This window comes from Gadus morhua, chromosome 16 (assembly GCF_902167405.1).
Source record: "Gadus morhua chromosome 16, gadMor3.0, whole genome shotgun sequence".
Classification (NCBI taxonomy): Eukaryota; Metazoa; Chordata; class Actinopteri; order Gadiformes; family Gadidae; genus Gadus; species Gadus morhua.
The window spans coordinates 4245341-4267548 of record NC_044063.1 but is presented as its reverse complement, the minus strand read 5'-3'; the positions used below and the strand labels follow the sequence as shown (position 1 = coordinate 4267548).

General features: G+C 45.3%; 1 protein-coding gene across 11 annotated transcripts in view; it reads right to left on the bottom strand.

The window, feature by feature from the left end:
* ryr1b (ryanodine receptor 1b (skeletal)) overlaps window positions 1-22208 on the bottom strand; it is a 96824-nt gene that overhangs the window by 4908 nt on the left and 69708 nt on the right. For 4 of the 11 annotated variants that reach the window (XM_030381808.1, XM_030381813.1, XM_030381810.1 and 1 more), the window contains 28 exons: window positions 21366-21536; window positions 21006-21065; window positions 20528-20662; window positions 20284-20396; window positions 19132-19228; window positions 18934-19043; window positions 18758-18809; window positions 18064-18144; window positions 15358-15457; window positions 14569-14648; window positions 14261-14337; window positions 13294-13367; window positions 12800-12817; window positions 10259-10339; window positions 9879-9967; window positions 9397-9525; window positions 8600-8704; window positions 4751-4832; window positions 3116-4434; window positions 2933-3018; window positions 2455-2629; window positions 2060-2146; window positions 1530-1862; window positions 1307-1437; window positions 794-836; window positions 544-677; window positions 289-349; window positions 50-196 (listed from right to left, as the gene is read on the bottom strand). In XM_030381808.1, the coding sequence (XP_030237668.1) occupies window positions 50-196; window positions 289-349; window positions 544-677; window positions 794-836; window positions 1307-1437; window positions 1530-1862; window positions 2060-2146; window positions 2455-2629; window positions 2933-3018; window positions 3116-4434; window positions 4751-4832; window positions 8600-8704; window positions 9397-9525; window positions 9879-9967; window positions 10259-10339; window positions 12800-12817; window positions 13294-13367; window positions 14261-14337; window positions 14569-14648; window positions 15358-15457; window positions 18064-18144; window positions 18758-18809; window positions 18934-19043; window positions 19132-19228; window positions 20284-20396; window positions 20528-20662; window positions 21006-21065; window positions 21366-21536 (4170 nt within the window). The remainder of the gene's footprint in view (window positions 1-49; window positions 197-288; window positions 350-543; window positions 678-793; window positions 837-1306; window positions 1438-1529; window positions 1863-2059; window positions 2147-2454; window positions 2630-2932; window positions 3019-3115; window positions 4435-4750; window positions 4833-8599; window positions 8705-9396; window positions 9526-9878; window positions 9968-10258; window positions 10340-12799; window positions 12818-13293; window positions 13368-14260; window positions 14338-14568; window positions 14649-15357; window positions 15458-18063; window positions 18145-18757; window positions 18810-18933; window positions 19044-19131; window positions 19229-20283; window positions 20397-20527; window positions 20663-21005; window positions 21066-21365; window positions 21537-22208) is intronic. The other 7 variants (XM_030381814.1, XM_030381819.1, XM_030381817.1 and 4 more) reach the window with 4 other exon arrangements.

Sequence of the window (22208 nt, the reverse complement as noted above, 5' to 3'; positions counted from 1 at the left end):
CTCTAGGACAGCCTGGTACGATGTGGGCGAATGGGGGCCGTTTCCGCACCTGTTTCCCGTTGTGGGTGACCGACGACAGGATGGTGCGCAGCGTCTTGACGCCCATGGCGATATCCAGCAGGTGAGCAGCGAAGAAGAAGTTGTTGTGGTGCCCGAGCAGGGACGTCAGCATGTACCAGCACAGGTACAAGAAGGTCTGAAGGGACAAACAGAGCCGGTGACCACCGACGAACCAATCAGCAGCGGGTCCGGGCTGTTGTCACGGTGACCACACCTTCCCGTACTTACGTTGTCGGTGAACACCACTCCAAACTTCCAGATCTGGTATTTGATGTCGATGGCTGTGATCCTATGGAGGATGAGATTAAGCAGTAGTTAATACTTTCATAAAAAAATGGGTTTAATAACTACCCTGGGACTGCTCAATGAACAATTATCTCTAGTTTTTTTTCCAAGAGAGATGTGGCCAAGAAAGGCATCAGCACATGGAGTTAGAAGACGACATACAACACAAGGACAATAGTGTAAAGTAGGGTTGAATACCAGCTGAACATGGAGCTGTCTGGTTCTGGTTTCTTCTCGTGAGTCATGGCGCTGACGTCTAGCGATGCCAGGTCCATACCGAGCAGCTCAGCGATCCTCTCCCTGCCGTAGATGTCTCCGTACTTGTCCAGAACCTGCACACACACACACACACACACACACCACATGAATGGGACGTCAACCAATCACATGCTCCCAGACATCTGCCAGGCTAATGGGGTAACGCTGTTTCAAACAGGTGGGACCGTACCTTTCTCTTTACAAATTTGTCCCAGTAGTTGTTTGGGAATGAGCTGATGGTAGAGGAAAAGGAAGACAGGACACACACAGGTTATCAAGTAAATGCCTTACGTTGTTGTCATTTAAAATCTTTGGCCACTATATAATTATTATTATTATACACTACCTCCATTCATCGAGTTCATCCGTTCATCCAACTATATTTGTATAAATGTACAGTGTGTCTATGGTAATAAAGCTGCATATGTGTGTTTGTACAGCCAGGTGTATGTATGTCAGGTGTGCAAAGGTGTATCTATATCAGCTTTTTTGTATAGACGTGTATATAGCAGGTTTTTGTATATCAGTTGTGTGTGTGTGTGTGGGTGTATGTTTATGTAAATATCAGTTGTGTGTGTAGGTGTGTGAATATCAGGTGTGTGTGTGTGGGTGTGTATCAGGTGTGTGTGTGTGGGTGTGTATCAGGTGTGTGTGTGTGTGTGTGTGTGTGTGTGTGTGTATCAGGGGTCTCAGGTGTCCCTACGGGGTGTTGAGAACCAGTCGGTCCCATTGGCCCTTGATGTCGTCATCTTCCGGTTGCTCGGTAACGTAGAGGCCGTCGAACTCCAACTTCCTGGCGAGCTCCTTCTCCCTCTTAAAGATCACCAGGGGAACCTGAGGCGGAGACACTGGGTCAGAACCGTGATCAAGAGACAGACGGACGGACAGACCGACAGACACGGGGATTCGTCTTCTGCGTACGGCACCTTGAGACAGTTGTACCCGATGATGCAGAGGACAGCGATGACGGTGTGGAAGACGGCCAGGAACGACATGGTGGGCTGCATGTAGCCCGTGCTCTCCTCCAGGAAGAAGAACACCGGGCCTTCCTCCTCCTCCTCCTCCTCTCCCTCCCCGTCCATCCCCGAGCCGTCCTCCTCGGCCCCCGAGCCGTCGAAAGCCGCCGAGCCCTCGAACAGAGCCGAGCCTTCGAACGCGCCCGACCCCTCGAACATAGCGGAGCCCTCGAACATACCGGACCCCTCGAACATACCGGAGCCGTCCTCGTCGTCATCGCCACCCCGGGAGCCGTCGGAGACCTGTAAGGGGGGGACGGGACGTTCAGGAGAACACAGGAAGAGGCTGCAGAGGGCTTCGTGCCAAACTGCTTGATCGGAGTCCATTTTGAACTCATACTTCCTGTTGATCAACTCTTAAAACAGAATGAGTTATTATAATAGTGAGCTGGAGGGTTTAGCGGATAGGGTGTTAAGTGGTAAAACCCCCTGACCCTGACCTTGTAGAAGAGCAGGATGAAGTTGAGAGCGAAGGCAACGAAGAGGGCGAGGAAGCGCAGATTGTAGAAGTTACGAGACAGATAGTTCTGGAAGGAAAGAGGGAACAAAAAGAGGAGCCAAAAAGTGTTTATTTCAAATCAAACATCCTCTGATTATAACAAGGGAACAATAAAACATATTCTGTTCTGGTACCCAGCTGGAGTCTGAAGAGTTTCACAATGTCTAGTGGGGGGAAAAAGTCTTCTTTTTTTTGTTTTACTTTTGTTTTAACAAATCACTCAATACAGACGCCACCAACATCTTCATCTTTTTTTTTCATCTGGATATTTCTATACCTTTAGACATTAAAAATGTTTAATACGCTCCGACGTTGACAGTGCTCCACCGATCTCACCATGAATTTGTTCCTCTGCACGTCCAACTCGTTCCACAGCTCGAAGCCTTCTCCGGCCGACTTCTTCTCCTTCTTGGGTTTGGTCTTCACCACCTCCTCCTCGGGCTCTGGCTCCGGCTCCTCCGCCTTCACCTCCACCTCAGGCACCGCCTTCTCCTTTTCCCCGTTCTCCGCACTGCAAGGACGGTGAAGGTGCGTTAACTCTGTGTTTGCTTGGAACATACACTGTTCAAATAAGCTAGAAGAAGAAGCAAGGGAAGGAAGAAAAGGAGCCAAACATGCAGATATTTCTGGGCAATGAGACCCCAACCCCTACCTGGCTCCTCGACAAGCATCTACATCTCACCTTGCATGAAAGCACATGCTAAAACGACTAAATAGTAACGATTAAAAGAGAGGGAATGAGATCGAGCTAACGGAAGATTGACCGATTTATCAAACCGAACTCTCTCGGCATGTTCGATACAAGCAAACCTACTCTGCTTTCTCGGTCTCTGGAGCGACTTCAGCCTCTGGTTGAGGCTCTCCTCCGTCGGCTCCCTCTCCGCTCCTCGCGGCCGCCTGCTGTTTGAAGAGAGGTTATCGAGGACAGACCGAAATTCATCATGACCCCCATCGGCTCCGCCCCCCCCCCGACGGCCTGCCAGACGCCCCTATTTACCAGCTTCCTCTTCAGCAGCGGGGTCCCCTCCGGCGTCGGGGGTTCCTCGAGGGTCGTCTCGCCGAAGTCTCCCAGCCCGCCGGGCTTCTCGGGGCCGGCCTGGGAGCCCTCCCCTCGCTCCTCCCGGTCCTCCTCCTGCTCCTCCCCCTCCGCCGCCTCCTGGTCCCCGGCGCCGTCGGCGTCTTGTACCACCCGGGCTCCGGGCTCGGGCGGCAGGTCGCCGTGGACCTCGTCCTGCGTCGGGTCGGGCATGCTGGCCAGGATCTCGGTCACCGTCATCTTCTTGGCGCCCTCCACCAGCCCGCCGCCGAACAGCACCTTCCAGATGAGGGTGAAGAAGCCCTTGCACACGCTGTAGACGAACAGCAGGACGCCCATGAGCACCGTGTAGATGAAGGTGACCAGCGCCACCACTATCTCCTTCACCGTCATCTTCCTCAGCTTGCGGTATTTGCGGCGCAGGTTGCGGAAGGTGAACATGTTGAGGAAGAGCACCACGCTCTTCAGGAAGTCGGCGAAGGCCGAGCTGGACTCCGGGGGTTTTTCCTCCCCGTTGGCCTCGTCCCCGTCTCCCGACTCCACTTCGTTCCCTCCTCCTCCTCCTCCTCCTTCCCCTGGCTCCTCCTCGTCGTCGTCCTCTTCCGCCTCCGGCTCCGGCTCCGAGATGGAGGCGGCGATGTTCATCTCAAAGATGGTGTCCTCGCAGAAGTTGACGAACATCTCCATCTTCTCGGATTCCTGGCCCTCGTTCACCACGTCGAAGATGAACTGCCTCTTGGACTCCCTGACCTGCGGCATCTCCCACTGGTTGCGGTTCGCCTCGCTGATCTCAAAGTAGATACGCTCGATCTTGCGGCTGGCGCCCATGATCTCGATGCGACCCAGGAAGGGCCGGAAGTAGTTGAGGACGCTCTCGGCCTGTCCCAGGAAGTTCTGCAGCCGCGTGTCGTGCGGGACGTGCTCCGACAGGTTGGTGAGCAGCACGGCGATGTTGAAGCCGATGTCCTTGGCCGGCTCCTGGAAGCGGTCCGCAAACTCCTCGAAGTTGATCATCTCGTTCTCGTCTGCCTCGGAGCAGGAGAGCAGGAACTGGATCTCCGACGGGGAGTACTGCTTCTGGCTGTCCATGGCCTTGGAGAAGTCCTTCTTGGAGATGAGGCCGCGAGGGTCGGTGACGTAGTCGCGGAATGCGTCCGACGCCACAATGTCTTTCAGCTTGAGGAACATGTCGAAGAACTTGAGGATCATCTCCACGTTGCTGGAGGACTCCACCAGCATGTCCACCATCTGTCTGGCGATGGTACCGTTCACAATGTTGCCTGAGGAGAGGAGGAGGAGAGGGGAGGAGTGGTGACGGGACAGGAGGAGGGGAGAGAGGGAAGGAGGGAGGAGAGTGGATTGGAGAGAAGGGAAGAGAGTGGGTAGTAGACGAGAGGGGAGGAGATGAGGAGAGGAGAGGAAGAGAGTTGAGAGGGGAGGAGAGGAGAGAAGGCGGAAGAGGGGAGAGAATGTGGAGCGAAGGAGAGGAGGAGGAGAAGAGGTGAGGGTTAGGGAGGATGAGGTCACTTGTCTGTGAATACCACAGAGTGTGTGTATAACAGGATCAACTCAAGAGAGCTAGTGCCGGAATTTCACCTTCAAGTAGAGAGAGCAGCATCACCACCATTTCCTTCTGGAGGTCCAACAGTTCCTTCAGAAGACCGATCTGACTCGAGTCCTACAAAACACAAACATCAGCACAGACACACACACAGTTCGCAGAGAAAACTCAATATCGTCAACTTCATGGAATGATTAACATCGAGTCCTAACAAGACCAAAATTGTGCAGGAATAAGCTCTGTATTGTGTTTCCACTTTGACAGTTATTTTTTAAACCATCCCTCATAACTACACCTCCACTGGCAAGATCCTGAATGTCTGGAGACATTTCAAGCTCTAACGTTGGATCGAAGAAAACAAAAATGGCATTGTGACACCTCTCAGCTAATCAAGTGACTACCTACGCATTTCCAGGGTATACATTGAGACAAGTTCCCTGACCCCAAGCCAAATTGCAAGATGATTAAATTGTACTCATCTACAAACACTTAAGATAAAATACTTTTGGACACTCTACCTCAGAGTCCGTTCTACTCCAGAAAAGATCCTTGGGTTGCATTTTCAAATCATAAACAGGATTGTTTTTACACGTCAGCTCCTTAGTCTCTAAACGTGATGGGATGGCCAGATATTTAAAACTATAACATTTATATGCTAAATATATATCTTACTGTAGCCTTCTCCAAATGCATTAGAAGCGTTAAACACTACTTGGGGTGGGGTATGGGTATTATAGATGGACTGCCAGACAGACATTTAACACTGTATTAAAATCGATATCTTACTGCAGCCTTCACCATATGCATGAGAAGCACATAACCCGACTTGATAACATAATAAGCATAACCATAAGCAGCACTGATATAAGTGCTCTCAGGGACTGCACTAATGAATGAAGATAAGGACGGAACTACTGGAGGAGTTACGAGGATAGCAACATCTAGCTGTAAGACCAACATGGGCACATGAAAACATCTAGGACCACACCGGCACCACATAGTGGGTCACTTTGTGCTACATTATTACGTCAGCAGGGGCAGCACTAATGCAACTGTTAAATACACATAAAATACAACATGATAAATGGTACGCATAGACAGGATAAGTATTCTTATAGAGCGAAGCTAAATGTTTTCTATGCACCAAGTTTTATTAGATAACCAAGTTGAACCGTATATTCGTCGTTGCCCTACTGGTAGGTTGGGAGGAACACTTGTCAAAGACCCAGCCAGCAGCCATTCCTCATGTGTTTGGTTAATTAATAAGTCTTATCCACAGCCTCTTACTCTGATCATTTCAGTTCAGACCGCTCGTGTGCAATATCACTATTTAGTGATATTAGTTAATAGGTTAGCTAGGTAAGCAGCTCTCAAAATAATTCACATCCAATTGATGCGTTGTTTGGTGCCAACTGACATTCTGTCCAGATTTATGCGTTCCACTTGAAATGACAAGTGTAAGAGTGGCTTTGGTGACTTCTAAGTTGAAGCTCGTAGTGTAAGCAGTATAAAACGTTATTCTAGGCCATAGCTAATTAATGACCGGCAAATTAAGGGGCGATGATGATGATGATGAGGATGAAGGCATAGAAGGAAAATTCCACCAGAAAGCAATGTAATTAAACAACTAGGTTATCTGAGATTCAATTCACTTACCCTGACATTTAACTGATGCATGAGAAAGTACTTCCCTTTTGGGTCAGTCCACTTAACGGATAAATACGAACCATAGGAAGGAGTGATGGTACTTCCAAAGTAGGTCTATGGGGTATTCTCAATGTAAAGAACCAGGAGTAAAAGTCTAACTTTAAGGAGGCTAGAGGGGAAAAACTGAGTGGAATTTTCCGCTAGTCTGCCCAAATCACGAGGACGGGAAGAGGCGAGAACATAAATATGTAAGGGGGTGACGTTGGGGGAGCACAGATTCTTACGGCATTCCGTTGTCCAGAATCAGGGTGCATCTGACGGGTTACACACGAGAACAAACATGTCACCAACCAACATGTAATGCTTAGCCCATTTAATGCTTCTTAGTTTCTCGAAATATCCGAGAAGCTAAAAATAATTAAGTGTTTTGTCATTCGTAGATAAATCAGTGTAGTATTTATCGGATACATTTAATAGACACACATCCGATTCTTGCAAACCAAAATTTGTAGAAGATTTAAAGAAGCTAAAGTTCAGAAACAAAATATCTCATTATAAACTTTAAAATGGTTTAAAATGGATATTTAATTACCTAAAAAAAGGATGCCTCGGATACACATTTAAAAAATTGTATTTGTTAAGTGCTATGTGAAATTCTCCTCCCTAATAACTCAATGGTTTAATTTAAGGCAAAATGTATTCATATTAAATTATATGATTACAAAATTCCAAACTTCACACAGTTAGTTCCATGTTAAGCCGCACAAACAGTTAACACACAAACTGCAATCACAAACTACACACTATCAATGCAGAGCTCTCATCAGGGTGATGGATTTAGTAAGGTAGGGAGGTTTTATTGTTATTGTTGTTTAAAAGCATGAGGAAGAAGAAAGAAAGGGTTAAGGGTCTAGTCAGACAGAAATAAATTCAGGAAAGTTGATTCTGCCATCTATGGGGAATTATGTCTGCTCGAATTATGTCTGATTTTTAGCATATTAATGTATTTTTTATTTTATTATAAAATTAAGTGGTATGCCTGTTTTAAAGGAATCGTCCAGCATTAATAAATATTTAAGGGATGTTATTTATTTGGAGATACATAGATTTGACCATAAGGTTCATGTCAGATATTGGGATGTTTCAGAATATTTGTGATGTTATTGTGAACATATTAAAGTAACGCACCACTGAGCCATGAGCTAACAATACTAAGCAACTGAGCTAACAATAATTAGCCACTGAGCTAACACTATAATATTCCTTCTATGCTGAGAACTCCAGTAGCTTGGTTTTCAAAGTCAGAGAAGCTCAGTTAAAATAGCAGACCAAATTACCCGAAGATTAAATGTATTCCCGATTAACCGTTGAAAGCAAATAAATACTATCATCCGTTGAACACTAAAAGTGACATCTTCGATCTTCCAGTTCACTCAGAAGCAGAAACAGGCATGAGAGGAAAAAACCAAGGAAAGAAGTGTGGAAAAGTAGGTTGAAAAGTCAGGGTTTTGAAAATAATACAAATTTAAAGAATTGAATAATAAATACATACTTGTCTCTGCAGGAACCATGTGAAGAACAGTATGGCAGCATTAGTTTATACAAAACAGACATCTGATACACTGATTCAAACGTTGTAATGAACTATATCTGGGGATTTTTTTTATTGTTTCTGTTTTTACCAGAATATACAAATGGTGCCAACGTGAAATTGATGTTGAGTGTGGTTTCATATAAAAAAAAGCCTTGGAACGCACATTTTTGTGGTGTTATCGCTATATGACTGGGATTAAACTTGTATGCACTTAAACTAAAGCTTAAAAAAAGACAAATCTTTAAACCTGATTCCATAGCCTGAACAACAAGATTTCGGAGCGTTAGACACAACAACAAACAGACCGGATCTCGCAAAACGTACAGAAATAATTTGCATTTCTCCGTAGGGATCCATGTTGAGAAAATACCAATGTTCTCCTTTAAAGGGGAGGTGATCCCATTAACATGTGTCCTATTTGTTTAGTGGGGAGGTGTTCCCATTAACATGTGTCCTATGTGTTTAGAGGGGAGGTGTTCCCATTAACATGTGTCCTATGTGTTTAGTGGGGAGGTGTTCCCATTAACATGTGTCCTATGTGTTTAGAGGGGAGGTGTTCCCATTAACATGTGTCCTATGTGTTTAGTGGGGAGGTGTTCCCATTAACATGTGTCCTATGTGTTTAGTGGGGAGGTGTGCGTACCTGAGCTAGTTTCATCATCATGTGGGCGAAGACGTGGAGGAACCCGACCACGGCGTCCCACAGCCTGCTGTGAGCCAGAGACTGCTGGTTCCCGGTGCAGGGACCCTAGAGAGCGAGCGAGAGCAAGAGAGAGAGAGACACACACACACACACACACACACACACACACACACACAGACTTTATTATCTACAATTATGCTGAGTCAGCTCAGCTCTCCTGAACTTTCCCAATTCCACATTGCTCTTAATGACGATACTTCTGGTAAAGCTACAGCGATCAAGGCCCAGATAGAGCATTGGGCAAAAGTTATTAAACATACCATAGGCAATGCTCCCACTCACCAAAATGTCCCATTGATGAAACCCGTCTATCTCATCCTCACCTGTATATATTCTGGCTCCTCACCTTTATATATTCTGGCTCCTCACCTGTATGCGTTATATCATCTTAGATGTATATATTTTGTCTCCTCACCTGCATGTATTCTGTCTCCTCCTCCCCTGAATATACTCTGTATCCTCAACTGTGTATATTCTATCGCCTCATCTTTATCAATTCTATCTCCTCAGCTGTATGTTTTAATGTTCACATTTAGCGTTAGGACATTTCTTGTCTTATCTGGTGTCTTGTCTTATCACTTCATCACTTTATCTGTTCACCGTGGGATGGAGAGAAAAGTCTACTCGATTGCTTTGTATGCCCACATGGGAAGTCATTGACAATAAAGCTGAATTTGACTTTGATCTCTGACTTCATACATTCTGTATACTCACCTGTGTATACCCTTTCTCCTCACCTGTATGTATTCTGTCAGGCTGTTGAAGACCTGCTTGGCCACCGTCATGGCCTTGGAGAAGTTCCTCTTGCCTGGCTCATCAATGATGTCTTTTCCAGAGTAGTACCAGTAGAAGTCACTGATGGACTCCTACAGGGGGCGGGTGGGCGTAGGAGGAGAGATGGTAGAGGGGGGGAATGAGGAGATATGGGGGAGGGAGGGGAGAAGCAGGGGGAGGAGAGATAGACTTCAGTAATATTAATTCTAAAGCGCCATAATAGACCCCCAATAATAATAATAATAATTAATCTGTTTTTTATAGCGCTTTTCTAAGTACTCAAAGATGCTTTTCAAATAAGAAATGTCAATAGATTAACTATTAGCTGCATCACTGTCTTGCTAAAGAAACCTAACCATGCAATTCCATCCGTCTATTCCACCCAGGCCCGCTGGTGTTAAAGGCGACACCAGCGCCCTCTAGTGGCAGCAGTGGACCATGCTACCTGAAGACGAAGCAGGTAGTCAACGGTGCAAATGATGACGTTGATGGTTGTGGTGCTGCCGGTCTGAGTCCTCAGATAGTTCTGGAAGTCTGGAGAAAAGAAGATCACAGCAGTGAGATGTTTCATATTATCTGATGTTATTGACACATTTCTATTATGTCAACATAATAATAACTGATAAAGTATTTTGAGAAATAATGATAGTTATAAATGTTTCTTGGGTTTGTTTCAGAGTCATGATGACATTTCATAGGACATAAATGATGATTTGACGATGATAAAAAAGAGAAAATTTCAATGTACATTCCATGTTTGGGTACTTGAAACCATTTCCCATTAGTTCATATGATAACCTCTTCCAATGTATTTTTTCAACCCACCGTTGTTGTGGCCCTCACACATCAGCTGTAGGAAGCGGAAGATATCGCAGGTAAACTCGTCGTCCGACATCACTTTCTCATCTGGACACAGAGGCACAAGTCAGGGGACAGAACCACCACCAGCCTGCGGTGAAGTAGGCCGCAAGGGAGCTACGGTTTCTGGGCAGCGGTCGGTGAGCAGAGGGTGTTAGAACCACAACGCAGGGGGAGAAACAGCGCTGAGGACATCAGCTATTAGGTATGTTAAGGGTAAACATGTGAGCCTATCATAAGTGTTTCGGTCAAAATAGGGAGTATCGGGTTTTTTTACAAGAAAATACTTATATATCCCCTTTTCTCTTTTTCCAGGATCCAACTGACTTGAATGAAAGCACTTAGATATGAAAATAGCAAAACAACTATAAAACAACAAAAAGTATAAGTAATTTTTTATTTCATTAATGCCAGGTTCACATGGTTTGTCTTGTTAAACTAGCATGAGGCACACAACAAAGATAAAGGGGTAAAATTCTTAGGATTTAAGTTAAGTATGAAACAAAGAATAACGGTTAGAGTCAGGACGTGTACCTTAAATTTGTTATAACCTAACATTATACCTATAAATGATATTAAACATAATCTTATGTTAAACATGTCACAGTATTCTAGCAGAATCCCAATTAGAAAAAGCATGGATTCTCCTTTAAACATCCGTTCTCAACAAGCAGAAGAGTGTTTACATTCAAAATGTTTAACATTTTGTGTTCAATATGGATGGACTACGCACATGAGAAGAGAAAAGGAATGTTATTGGTCAGTTGGGTTAAGTCCTAGCATCTTTGTTAGCGTATGTTGGCAAAAAAGGACCTTTAAAACACATGGTCCATCCGTCTGTCATCTTGAGAGAGAGAGAGACAGACATGAAGAGGAAGACAAGCTTCCATAACGACTTCCTTGTTGGGTTCATCTGAATTAATCTATCTGTTCATCTTTTTTCAAGATATTGAAATCAGTATTATCAGTCTCAGTATATCAGTATTTATTTTTATTTATCTGTAAGGTACCGTCACGCAGTAGTTAAGAAAGCAAACTCAACATGCATTTCAAAGTTTACTCAACACAACACATCACGAATACCAGACATGGATGATACCACAATGTAACACAACAACAGCAACAAATGGGTACACAACAGGGTACACCACACTATGAATATGAGAGACGTGCGCACGTGAAGAAACACATTGAAAAATACAAACATTGGAAAGACAGAGAGACTTACATTTAAAAGAAAATTAGTTTAGATCTCAGCCATGAATAAAGCTCACACACACCAACACACACACAAACACACACACACACATACACACATATAGAATGTAGGGATTAGTAGGTACTAGTATAGCGTCTGGGTTAGCGTGTTCGATACGTCAGTAGGTTTAGTGAATGCTCCTGGGACAATATGAACCCCATCCATGCCAACCAAAGAGAGGAGGGAAAAACAGATTAAATGCATAGGGGACTTCCTCAAGGAAAGAAAGGAAAAGGTCTGGATTATTTAGGATTAAAGGATCGTCGACACAGAAAACGCTTGTTAAGGAAATCAACAGCGTTGCGTTAGCCCATTTTATTTGCCTTAATTTACCTGATTTAATGATCCATAAGGACGAGTTACATATTTGAGGACGAGAAAGATGGAGAGTAATGAGGAGAAACATGGATGGAGGTGAGTGTTTATGAGGAGTGGTGAAGATGCCAATATTAGAGTTGAATGGAATGGTCCGAGTTCAGGGGGAGATGGATTTGGATTTCAATTCGTACCGAGATTGCAATTAATTTCAAGGATTATTTATATTATTCTTATAGTCTTTAGCAGAGATCTGATCTAGGAGTGAGGATATGGAGTCAGATCAGTCTCAATATTAATGAATGCACACAGAAGGATTCACAAATGCATTTGTATAGTTGAAGGATGGGATGTAGAGAGTTCAGAACACGGCAGGAGAACCCATCAGAATCCTCTTTAGAATCACTCCAGGACATGTCGTCAATCAGGTCAACCCTGTTCATATCTTATTGTAAAAGTTAACTGAGTTCCACAAGGTGTTTAAAGGATGTGTTATGTGGGAGCAGCCCTATAAACTTTACGGGTTGAAACATGGAAAACATATATGAAAAATGGCATTTTTTTCCTATGAAAGTTGGAGTTTTAACCATAAAAGTCGTCAAACAAAAGCCTGCTTGTGGGAAGACCAGATAAACAAAAACGTTTCTGTATTGAGATGAAGCACTTCAAATGCTTCAGTCTGGGCCCTTTAAAGGAAAGTGTTAACGGTGAGTGATTTTAAAGTTGTTTTCGATGGACTCCTTAAGAGACAAATTAAATGCTTTTTAATTACCCTTCCCATGCCAGACGGCAAGGGAAGGGCGGGTCGGGAAGGAAGAAACTAACAGGAGTAGAGAGCGAGAAGACAGTGGCGAGAGAGGTGTAAAAAGGAAGAAAGCGCGAGCAAGCGAAAAATAGCGTAAATAACAATATGTGAGAAACAGGTTTGTATTTACCACGTTCTAGCGTCATATCTGTGAACCGTAAAATCAACAATATCATGGGTATGGGGTGGGGGGGATAGAGTGATGCAGTAAGGGAGGGAGGGAGGGAGGGAGTGAGGGAGGAAGGGAGGGGGAGAGAGAGAGAGACATACAGTGAGTACATGATGCTCTCCACAGTTCAGACGGAGGAGAGGAAGAAACAAACTGTTCGATACAAACAACAACAACAACAACAGATCGGAAACCCAAGTCAATACAGTCAACCAGAGATTCTGAGGGACTCCACCCCTCAGTGAGATCAGTCACATCAACAGTATCGCAGCACACTTGACTCCACATGCACATGGACCCAGCACGTCCCCCCCGTGTATATGAATCTGTGTGCACGACACGTGCATGCGAGTTCTTCAGTTTGTGTGCGTGCATGCGTGTGTTTGTGTGTGTGTGTCTGTGTGTGTGTTTCCTCCTGTGTGTTTGGCTGAGTGTGTGAGGGTGTTCATACTCACTCGATCCCTCCTCTGAAACCATTCCCAGCCCCTCTGCCTTGTTCTGTCTCTCAAACGCATTCAGGTCCAAAACGCTGAGAATGCACACAAACACTTCGGTTACAAACTGACCACCAGTTGACAACTGTAGTACGCCATGTGCACAATAAATACATGTATATACAATTACATGGATACATTATTATTAGTGCTGTCAAGCGATTCAAATATTTATTCGCGATCAATCGCATTAATGTCATAGTTAACTCACAAATTTCTTTTCTATACTAAATATCCCTTGATTTCTTTATCCCATTCATTTTTCTCATTTTAATGCTCTTATCAACATGAAGAAGTGCATCGGCTTGCCTTGTGCAAATGTTTTTTTATTGATAACAACATTGGCATATACTGATCAAAACAGCACGATACAAAAAAAAGCCTATAGTGCAATTAAACGATGAACATACAAACATACTGCCTCGAACATAGCAGTCAGGCTACTGCTTCTTTGTTTTGAGCCGAAGGAAAAAAAATGAAATAAAAAAAATAGTAAAAAAATAAAATATTGCGTTAATTGCGCGATAAAAACATGTTTAACTGACAGCACTAATAATTGTATATAGTTGAGTTGTTGACGGCTGGTTTAAGCTGCCTCACCTGGCCCAAGGCAGACTGATCAGACTCTGGGGCTGTGAGGCTGCTTAAACCAGCCGTCAACCACACACATACAGGAGACTTCCTACCTTGCAGGATTGAGACCTTGCTGGATGCATCATGCATTTATTATTGAAAACTCTGCAATAAACCAGTTTCAACATCTACCCCCTGTGTCCTGTATTTGGAGTAGCCAGCTAGAAGCCACCTTGTCTGGCACAATCATGTCTCAGGTGTTCGTAGCGTCAACAGCTGCGGCATGAGTATTGGTTCACTGCTGTGGGTAAACCGACCAATGGACTGTCAGCTCCAACACCATGTGACCCCGTACCTGCATGTCTGCATCAGAGCCTGAATGCTGAGGAAGAACCCCACGTCCTTCTTATCCTTCAGGTACTCCAGCATTTTCTACAAACGCACGCAAGCACACACACGCACACACACACAGGAAAGACAATATATTAAAAAGCTGCAAATTAATTGCCCTTCTTGGGACACATTTTTGTCAGACATTAGTATCAGAGTGAATCCAGATGCAGGATGTGCATTTTCCTTTCCCTTTAAGAGCACTTTACGAGTTTGAAGGGACCCCAGAATGTGTTGTGTGGGTTTATGTGTGAGTGTGTGTGTACTGTGTACATGCTGGACGTCACAGTTGCCTCCGTTGAGGATGGAGATTCCCAGCTTGAGTGTGGAAGAAACCATGGCTCCAGGTTCACCTGGACAAACAGGGGACATGCACTGTGAATGTGTGTGTGTGTGTGTGTGTGTGTGTGTGTGTGTGTGTGTGTGTGTGTGTGTGTGTGTGTGTGTGTGTGTGTGTGTGTGTGTGTGTGTGTGTGTGTGTACAGGAGAACACTCAACCCATGGCAAGATTTTCAGAACTCATAAATATTTATAACTTGCCCCAAAGCCTGATAACTATCATAAATCTGTGTTTGGTAGCCCATGTGACAAGGAGGGGTTCCTCTTAACCAATCGAAGCCCAAATGACAGGAAGTATCCCTCTATTTAACCATTCAGGACCTATGGGTTGTGCTAGGCTGTTGCAACAAACTAATTTCTCCTACGGGATTTGATAAAGTTGTATTTTAACAAAATCTTAATTCCAATTACGTTCTGAGAAGAAAAACAAACCGTCATCAACCCATCAGAACCCTTGTCACAGGAAATGCTCATCATTAACCAATCAGAATCCCACGAAGCAAAAAATAAATGGAAATGGGAAAACAAAACTTTGACAGGAAGTGACCCCTTCATCAACCAATCAGAATCCTTGTCACAGGAAATGCTCATCATTAACCAATCAGAATCCCACAAAGCAAAAAAGAAATGGAAATGGAAAAAAACAAAACTTTGACAGAAATCGGACACACTGAATTTCTGGGCAGGAAGTGCCCGCCGGGCGACAGGAAGCTCGGTGCGTACCTTTGCAGGCGCTGATCATCTGCAGCACCATCTCTGCAGCCCCGCGGTTGTGCAGGCGGGACTGCTGGTAGAGAAGCCTCTGCTTCTCCATCTCCTTATCCTGGAGGGGCAGAGGAGAGGGGCTTTAACCCCGCCCAGTGAAGCTGCACTGCCCCCAACACTCACACTGCTGCACACACACACACACACACACACGCACACGCACACACACAGTTATAGATGCTGAGCACACAGTCATGCTCTGGTAGACATACATACACCGGGTTTGGTAAGACTTACACTTATTCAGGTACACGTGTGCCTGACGTACGATTATATTAGCGTGTGAATAAACGTGTAAGTTAACACACAGAAGAAACGCAGGTGTGTAAAGACACTGGATAAACTCACAAGTATAAAAACACATACACACATACACACACACACACACACACACACACACACACACACACACAGATGAAAACAAACGTTCACGTAGGCCAGTACAGGTAACACAATGAGATGCATGCACGTTTCATCGACAGTTTATCATCTGGATGCTACTCTGGCTCATGGATCAAACATGCAGGAAAGACTCATGTCCTAATATTAGCTAAATGCTAATGTTCCGATGTTGGCTCTAAGCTAATCGAGGCTGTATGCTAATTATATCACTTTGCTAATAGTAGCACTATTCTAATGTTGACTGTGTAATAATGTACTGCTATAAGCTATTTCATTAATGGGTATTCAGGTGTAGCGGTTCAGACATTCATCATGTACTGTTTGGTAAAGGTTTGTCATAACTTTATAAAGTCATACTATTTAAAATATACACATTTATAATAGCAAAAACAGCATTGTTTCCATCCGACTGCATTCTCTGTACAGATTCCTAATACAGCCATCCTATAGAGAAGAGGGGGTTATACAGGAACCAAACCTCCAGCAGATACCATAACCCAAAGCAGCATCCAGAACTGTCTCCCCCATCCCTCCCAGCTTCATCCCTTCCTCCCTCCATCCCTCCCTCCCTCGATCACTTCCTCCCTCCTGTTCTCCCTCCCTCCCTTTGTCATTGTATGATGTTAAAGATATTTAAATATGACATCTGAAGTTGTCATTTATTAGTTGTTTTCAATCATCCATGGTTATGGGTCGAGATGTGTTATGCGTGTTGGGGTGTGTGCTATGTGTGTGTGTGTGTGTGTGTGTGTGTGTGTGTGTGTGTGTGCGCGCGCGCGCGCGCGCGTGGTTGTGTTTGTGAGAGAGAGAAAGTGTGTGAGCCATGATTGGTTTATGCCTGGCTGACTGTTGCGCAGGCTTTTACTGCAGTCTTTGTTTTAGTACAGGAGCGAGGACCTGTTACTGGAGATCCACTCCACACAGAGACGGAGTAGCAATTAACAGCACAGCTGAACAATTAACACAAACCTGAAGAGGTTAACAGGTTATCAAGAGGTGAGTACAAACAGCGGTCGAGGATTGGGTGAGTCACACAGGTGATATGCAGGTGGGGGAGGGTTTGACGAAACAGCTAGAGCCAAAGCAGAAGGTGGGCTCTGAGATGAGAGACCCTGAAACCCTGAAACCTCTTTAGCTGCTGCTGACCGCATCACAAATGTTACCCTTAACTAGAATCGTAACATTACTTTTCCAAGTATATACATACTGTGAGTACATACTATGTACATATCATACTTTATACATACACTAGTTATAGAATGTGTATGAGGGGCTATGTATTGGGTCTTAAAGCCACTTTCCAATACTATTAACAACTATAACATATCTAATTTCAGCAGCTTAGAATCAAAACCTGACTTCTACAGAGTGAATGGTTTCCCATTCTCTCACCTGACAAATATGCCAGGGAAGCCTAACGATGCTTGGGCCAAACATGACGTTTAAAGACCTGAACACAGTTTAGCTTCCAATTGAAAGAGAAAAGACTTGTTGAAATAGAGTGACTCTTAATAGAATAGACTATATGAAAGGTCCGGTCATGTTCCGCACAGAAATCGTTACCATTTCCCTATCGGAAACACATTGAAATACATTGTTGTCTGTCGTCAGGTGAGAGAACGTGGTACAGCCACTGGCGCTCTAGTCCAGGGTATATTCTAAATTGCGAGGGTTGGATTGTCAGGGTTGGAGGTTGCGATGCTGCAGCACATCTGCGTCCTCCAAGCTCATGGGTTTGGGTTTTTTTGCGTTGAGCTCTGCCTCAACACACACTGAGGAAACGGGGTCACACTGACTTCAAACTACACTACACCACTCGGATTAGAGTCCAGCAAAGGATTGCACAAGACAGTCAGTCACCATAGCAACAGAAAATATAGACATGTGAGGGGAAGGAAGGGAGGGAGAGAGAGAATAAAAATACAGATAAAGAGAGGAAAATAGAGAAAGAGAGAGAATAAAATACAAATAAACAGAGAAGGGTAGAGAGAGAGAGAAGCAGAGAGAGAGAGAAGCAGAGAGAGAGAGAGAGAGAGAGAGAGAGAGAGAGAGAGAGAGAGAGAGAGAGAGAGAGAGAGAGAGAGAGAAATAAAGAGAGAGAGAGAGAGATGATGATACAGAGACGGCGGGGAGTAGAGAGGTAGGGTGTGTGTCAGCGGTGCTGGGGGGAGTGTCTTGGGTGCGCTGGTCGTGTGCCCTCACTGCGAGGGGGGGGCGTGGCCTCTCCGCCCCCCCGTCCCCTGCCCCTGGTTCCCCCCATACCATCTCTGTCTGTCGCACCTCAAACGCCGGCTCCTCCCCCTCCTCACACTGCCCTTCGTCCTCCTCACCCATGTGGCAGCTCTGGAGGGAGGCAAGCAAAGATTATACTTTGAAGAAAAAAAACAAAGAAAAGACAACAAAACATTATTTTATTTTATGTTTATTTTATATTCATGAAGTGGTTGAACCTCGCCTGGTCGCAAGATTCTCATTGAAGGATGGAAGGGTTCTGTTTTATACGTTGCTTCTGATGAATAGCAGGGGTGATAGTAACAGAAATCATAGTCTCTAGAGAAAGTACTGTGTTTGTGGATATAGTGAAGTGCACATTGATCTTTATGGAATTCACTTTGATACACACACATACACACTGTGGAGGAAGGTGAAGAACAACGTAGGAGTTTGAATGAGCCAAGTGACTTGCTTAAGGAGTCTAATGCTAGTGGAGAACCAGTAACTTATCTGTTTTGAGATGACATGCTCTGAATTTGAACTGAATAGGAATGTGAACTAATGCTGAGTTTTTACTGAATTATAATTTGAACTGAAAATAATGTCAATATATTTGGAATATGAACAGATTTCGAACGTAAGTCGATTTGGAACATGAACTAAATCATACTCTGAAGTGATTCAGAATGTGAACTGGATCCAAATGTGAACTGGATCAGAATGTGAGCTACATCAATCTTACCTTTGCCATAATATCAGCGTAGGACATATACAGGTGATCAACATCCAGTTTACTGTAACAGAGCAACAGGAAACTTGGATTACTTAAAAATGCATTTTGCAATGTATTTTCAATTTCAATTGCTTTCATTTGCGAGACGCAGGTTGGACCTAGGAGCCACATGGGGGCGCTCTTACGTCTTTTCAGTGAGAGCGGTGCGGCTGAAATGAAGAATCAGCTGATGAAGAGGGTCTGGCTTGGCCTCCTGCTCCTCTTCCTCCTCCTCCCCCTCCACCTCCAGAGCTTTCTGCTCACAGACAGGAGCAGGGGGAAATAAACGCTTTGTGTATTCGTGGGTCATTTGAAACAGGATTAATAGAACAGGCGAGACTCACCGACAGGTCATCGATCATCATGTCCTCAAAGGAATAGCCCTCGGTCATCAGCCAGTTGCGTTTGTATCCATCCAGGAACATGTTGGATCCTCTGTGCCTGAGGATAGAGACGAGAGATGAGACCCCGAAGACCGTCGACAAACCAAAAATCCATGGATGTCTTCCAAGTATTCCTTCTCCTTCCTCTGAACAAATCCTAGGATGCGTGATAGAGCGAGTGCTTTACCGCCAGGGTCTGCTTGAGGCTGGATTAATTCCTGTACCGCCTTAATGTTTAGGTGGAGAGGTTGACCTGGCTAGAGAGAGGGGTTTACCTGCTGTTTACCTGTGCAGGTAGATGGTTTACCTGGCTAGAAGAACTGGTTAACCTCTTGATTAACCTGAGTAGGTAGAGGGTTTACCTGGCTAGAGGAACTGGTTTACCTTTTGATTAACCTGCGTAGGTAGAGGGTTTACCTGGCTAGAGGAACTGGTTAACCTCTCGATTAACCTGAGTAGGTAGAGGGTTTACCTGGCTAGAGGAACTGGTTAACCTCTCGATTAACCTGAGTAGGTAGAGGGTTTACCTGGCTAGAGGAACTGGTTAACCTCTTGATTACCTGAGTAGGTAGAGAGTTTACCTTGATAGAAGTAGGTGTTTACCTGTTCTTCACCTGAGTAGGTAGGTGTGGTTTACATGGCTAAAGGGAGTGGTTGCCTGTTAGTAACCTGTTTAAGTAGAGGGGTTTACCTGGTTAAAAGGACTGGTTTCCTGTTAGTTACCTCTTTGAATGGAGGGGTTTACCTGGTTAGAGGGAGTGGTTTACCCGTTATTAACTGTGTAGGAGGTTTGGTTTACCTGGTAGTGGCCTAAGTAGGGCGAGGGTTTACATGTTAGTTTCCTGTGTAGGTATAGGGGTTTACCTGGTTAGTGGGAGTGGTTTACCAGTCATTTAACTGTGTAGGTAGATTGGTTTACCTGATAGTTTGTAGGTATAGGGGTTTACCCGGTTAGTGGGAGTGGTTTACCAGTTATTTAACTGTGCAGGTAGATTGGTTTACCTGATAGTTTGTAGGTATAGGGGTTTACCTGGTTAGTGGGAGTGGTTTACCAGTCATTTAACTGTGCAGGTAGATTGGTTTACCTGATAGTTTGCAGGTATAGGGGTTTACCTAGCGATGTTGTACAGCGGGGTCATCCTGAAGCAGGCCACCACTGCCCTGCGTCTCTGCTTCGACAGCAGCTTGTGCCAGACCATCTTCTTGGACTTATACGGGTGCTCCGTCTGGCGAGGGGGGAATAGACCGCGGTCACGGTGACGGATGTGAGCAGGAAGAGCGAGGTATGAGTGTGTGTGTGTGGTCTCGGGGAGAGTGTGTACGGTGCGTGTGTGTGTGTGTGCGTGCGTCTCCTCACCACTTCTATGTGGTAGAGGACGGCCGAAACCTCCTGTACCCTCTTTACCACCTTCTCCGGGTCCTCGGCGTCCTCCGCCTTCCCGGACATCTCCTTGTAGAGGGACATCTGCCAACGCATGGCCGGGTCCTCCACCTGGAGGACAACGCCCACAACCGGGCAGGTGAAGACCCCACTAGACCCTCATGCTCACAATGCTCAGCTGAGAGACCAGTGCTAGCAAGAGGCTAGCTTCGAGACAGTTCGACTACACTCGTAGGATGGGTACACTCTTAGCGCAGCTAAACTGTAATGTAGTCTGCCAGAGTTTCTTTGGATTAAAAAAAGCATTTTAGCCGTTCTGAGCTGACGATATAAACAAATTGAAAGGTTGACAATAGAATGCGGCTCACGTGAAAGTAGAGCAATGCGCTCCCGGGGGTGTGTATAAGATGCAAATAGACATACAGACATACGGACACAGGGAGTTATTACACACCTTGCCCTGCAGGTGGAGGTTGTTCTGCAGGAACTCCCTCACCTCTTCGTCAGTGTCTTTCTGTGGAGCAGAGGGGAAGAAGCAGCCCCCTGGATCAGTCATGACCTTATTAACTAATCTATGGATACCTTGAAGGCTCAAAGTGCCGGGTAAATGGCTTTCAGATCAGGTGAAGCGGTAAAAACAATGCCAATGGTCCAAAGATTGTACATACTTTAGACTGCAGACCGTGCAATGTCTGTGTGCATAGTGTGTGTCTGTGTGTGTGTGTGTGTGTGTGTGTGTGTGTGTGTGTGTGTGTGTGTGTGTGTGTGTGTGTGTGTGTGTGTGTGTGTGTGTGTGTTTATGTTGGTGCACTACCAGAGAATATCTGATCTTGGCCAGGTTGATGAGCTCCTGGTCCGCGGGGGAGCACATGTTCAGGCCGATGGGCAGCATCTTCTTCAGGGCCGCTACGATCAGAGACGTCTGCACCGAGTAGCGATCCCCCCGCCGCTTCTTCTTGGAGCGCTCCTGGCCGGAGTCTCCAGACTGCAGACAGAGGGGTGCGTCAGTCGGTCCGGTCCAACCGAGAGGAGGCTCGGGGGGGGGGCTCCCGCCAAAATCCAACTACTAGACGGAATGTTCTGCTTCAAGGATCCAATTCTAACCCAGCAGCCATCGGTCAAAAGTTTTGTCTTGAATCTAGAAGCAGAAGTTATGCATTCCAGAGGCAGAGATATTTGACTCTAAGGGCAGACTTTTTTTTTTTTTTTCAGGAAACAACTTCTCAGAGTCTAGAAGCAGAAACACGATGGTTTTATCTCTTTCCAATCCATAATCTATAGATCAACAGAAACATTCCCTTTTTCGATACAAACCCAATCTAGTGACATCAAACAGAACAACAGCTGAAGCTGTTTTCTCAAAACACCGGATCAGTCTTGCAGGGCGTTTGAGCGGGCTGTCGTAGTATCGCCGGGCAACTAAGCTCAGGCAGCCTTGGACAAGGCACCCTGAAGGCTAATTATACTTCTGCGTTTGATAGCCGTCATAGGTACACCGTGGGGTTCAACGTGACTCCTTTAAAGCAAGGCCAAACCAGAAATTCAGGGACCAGTGTAGAGATCCATGGTGTACCTACGGTGGCCACGCGACCCAGAAGTATAATCACTGTTAGTGGGTTTGTCGGGGCAGGCGGTGCCACGGCCCCCCCGGCTCACA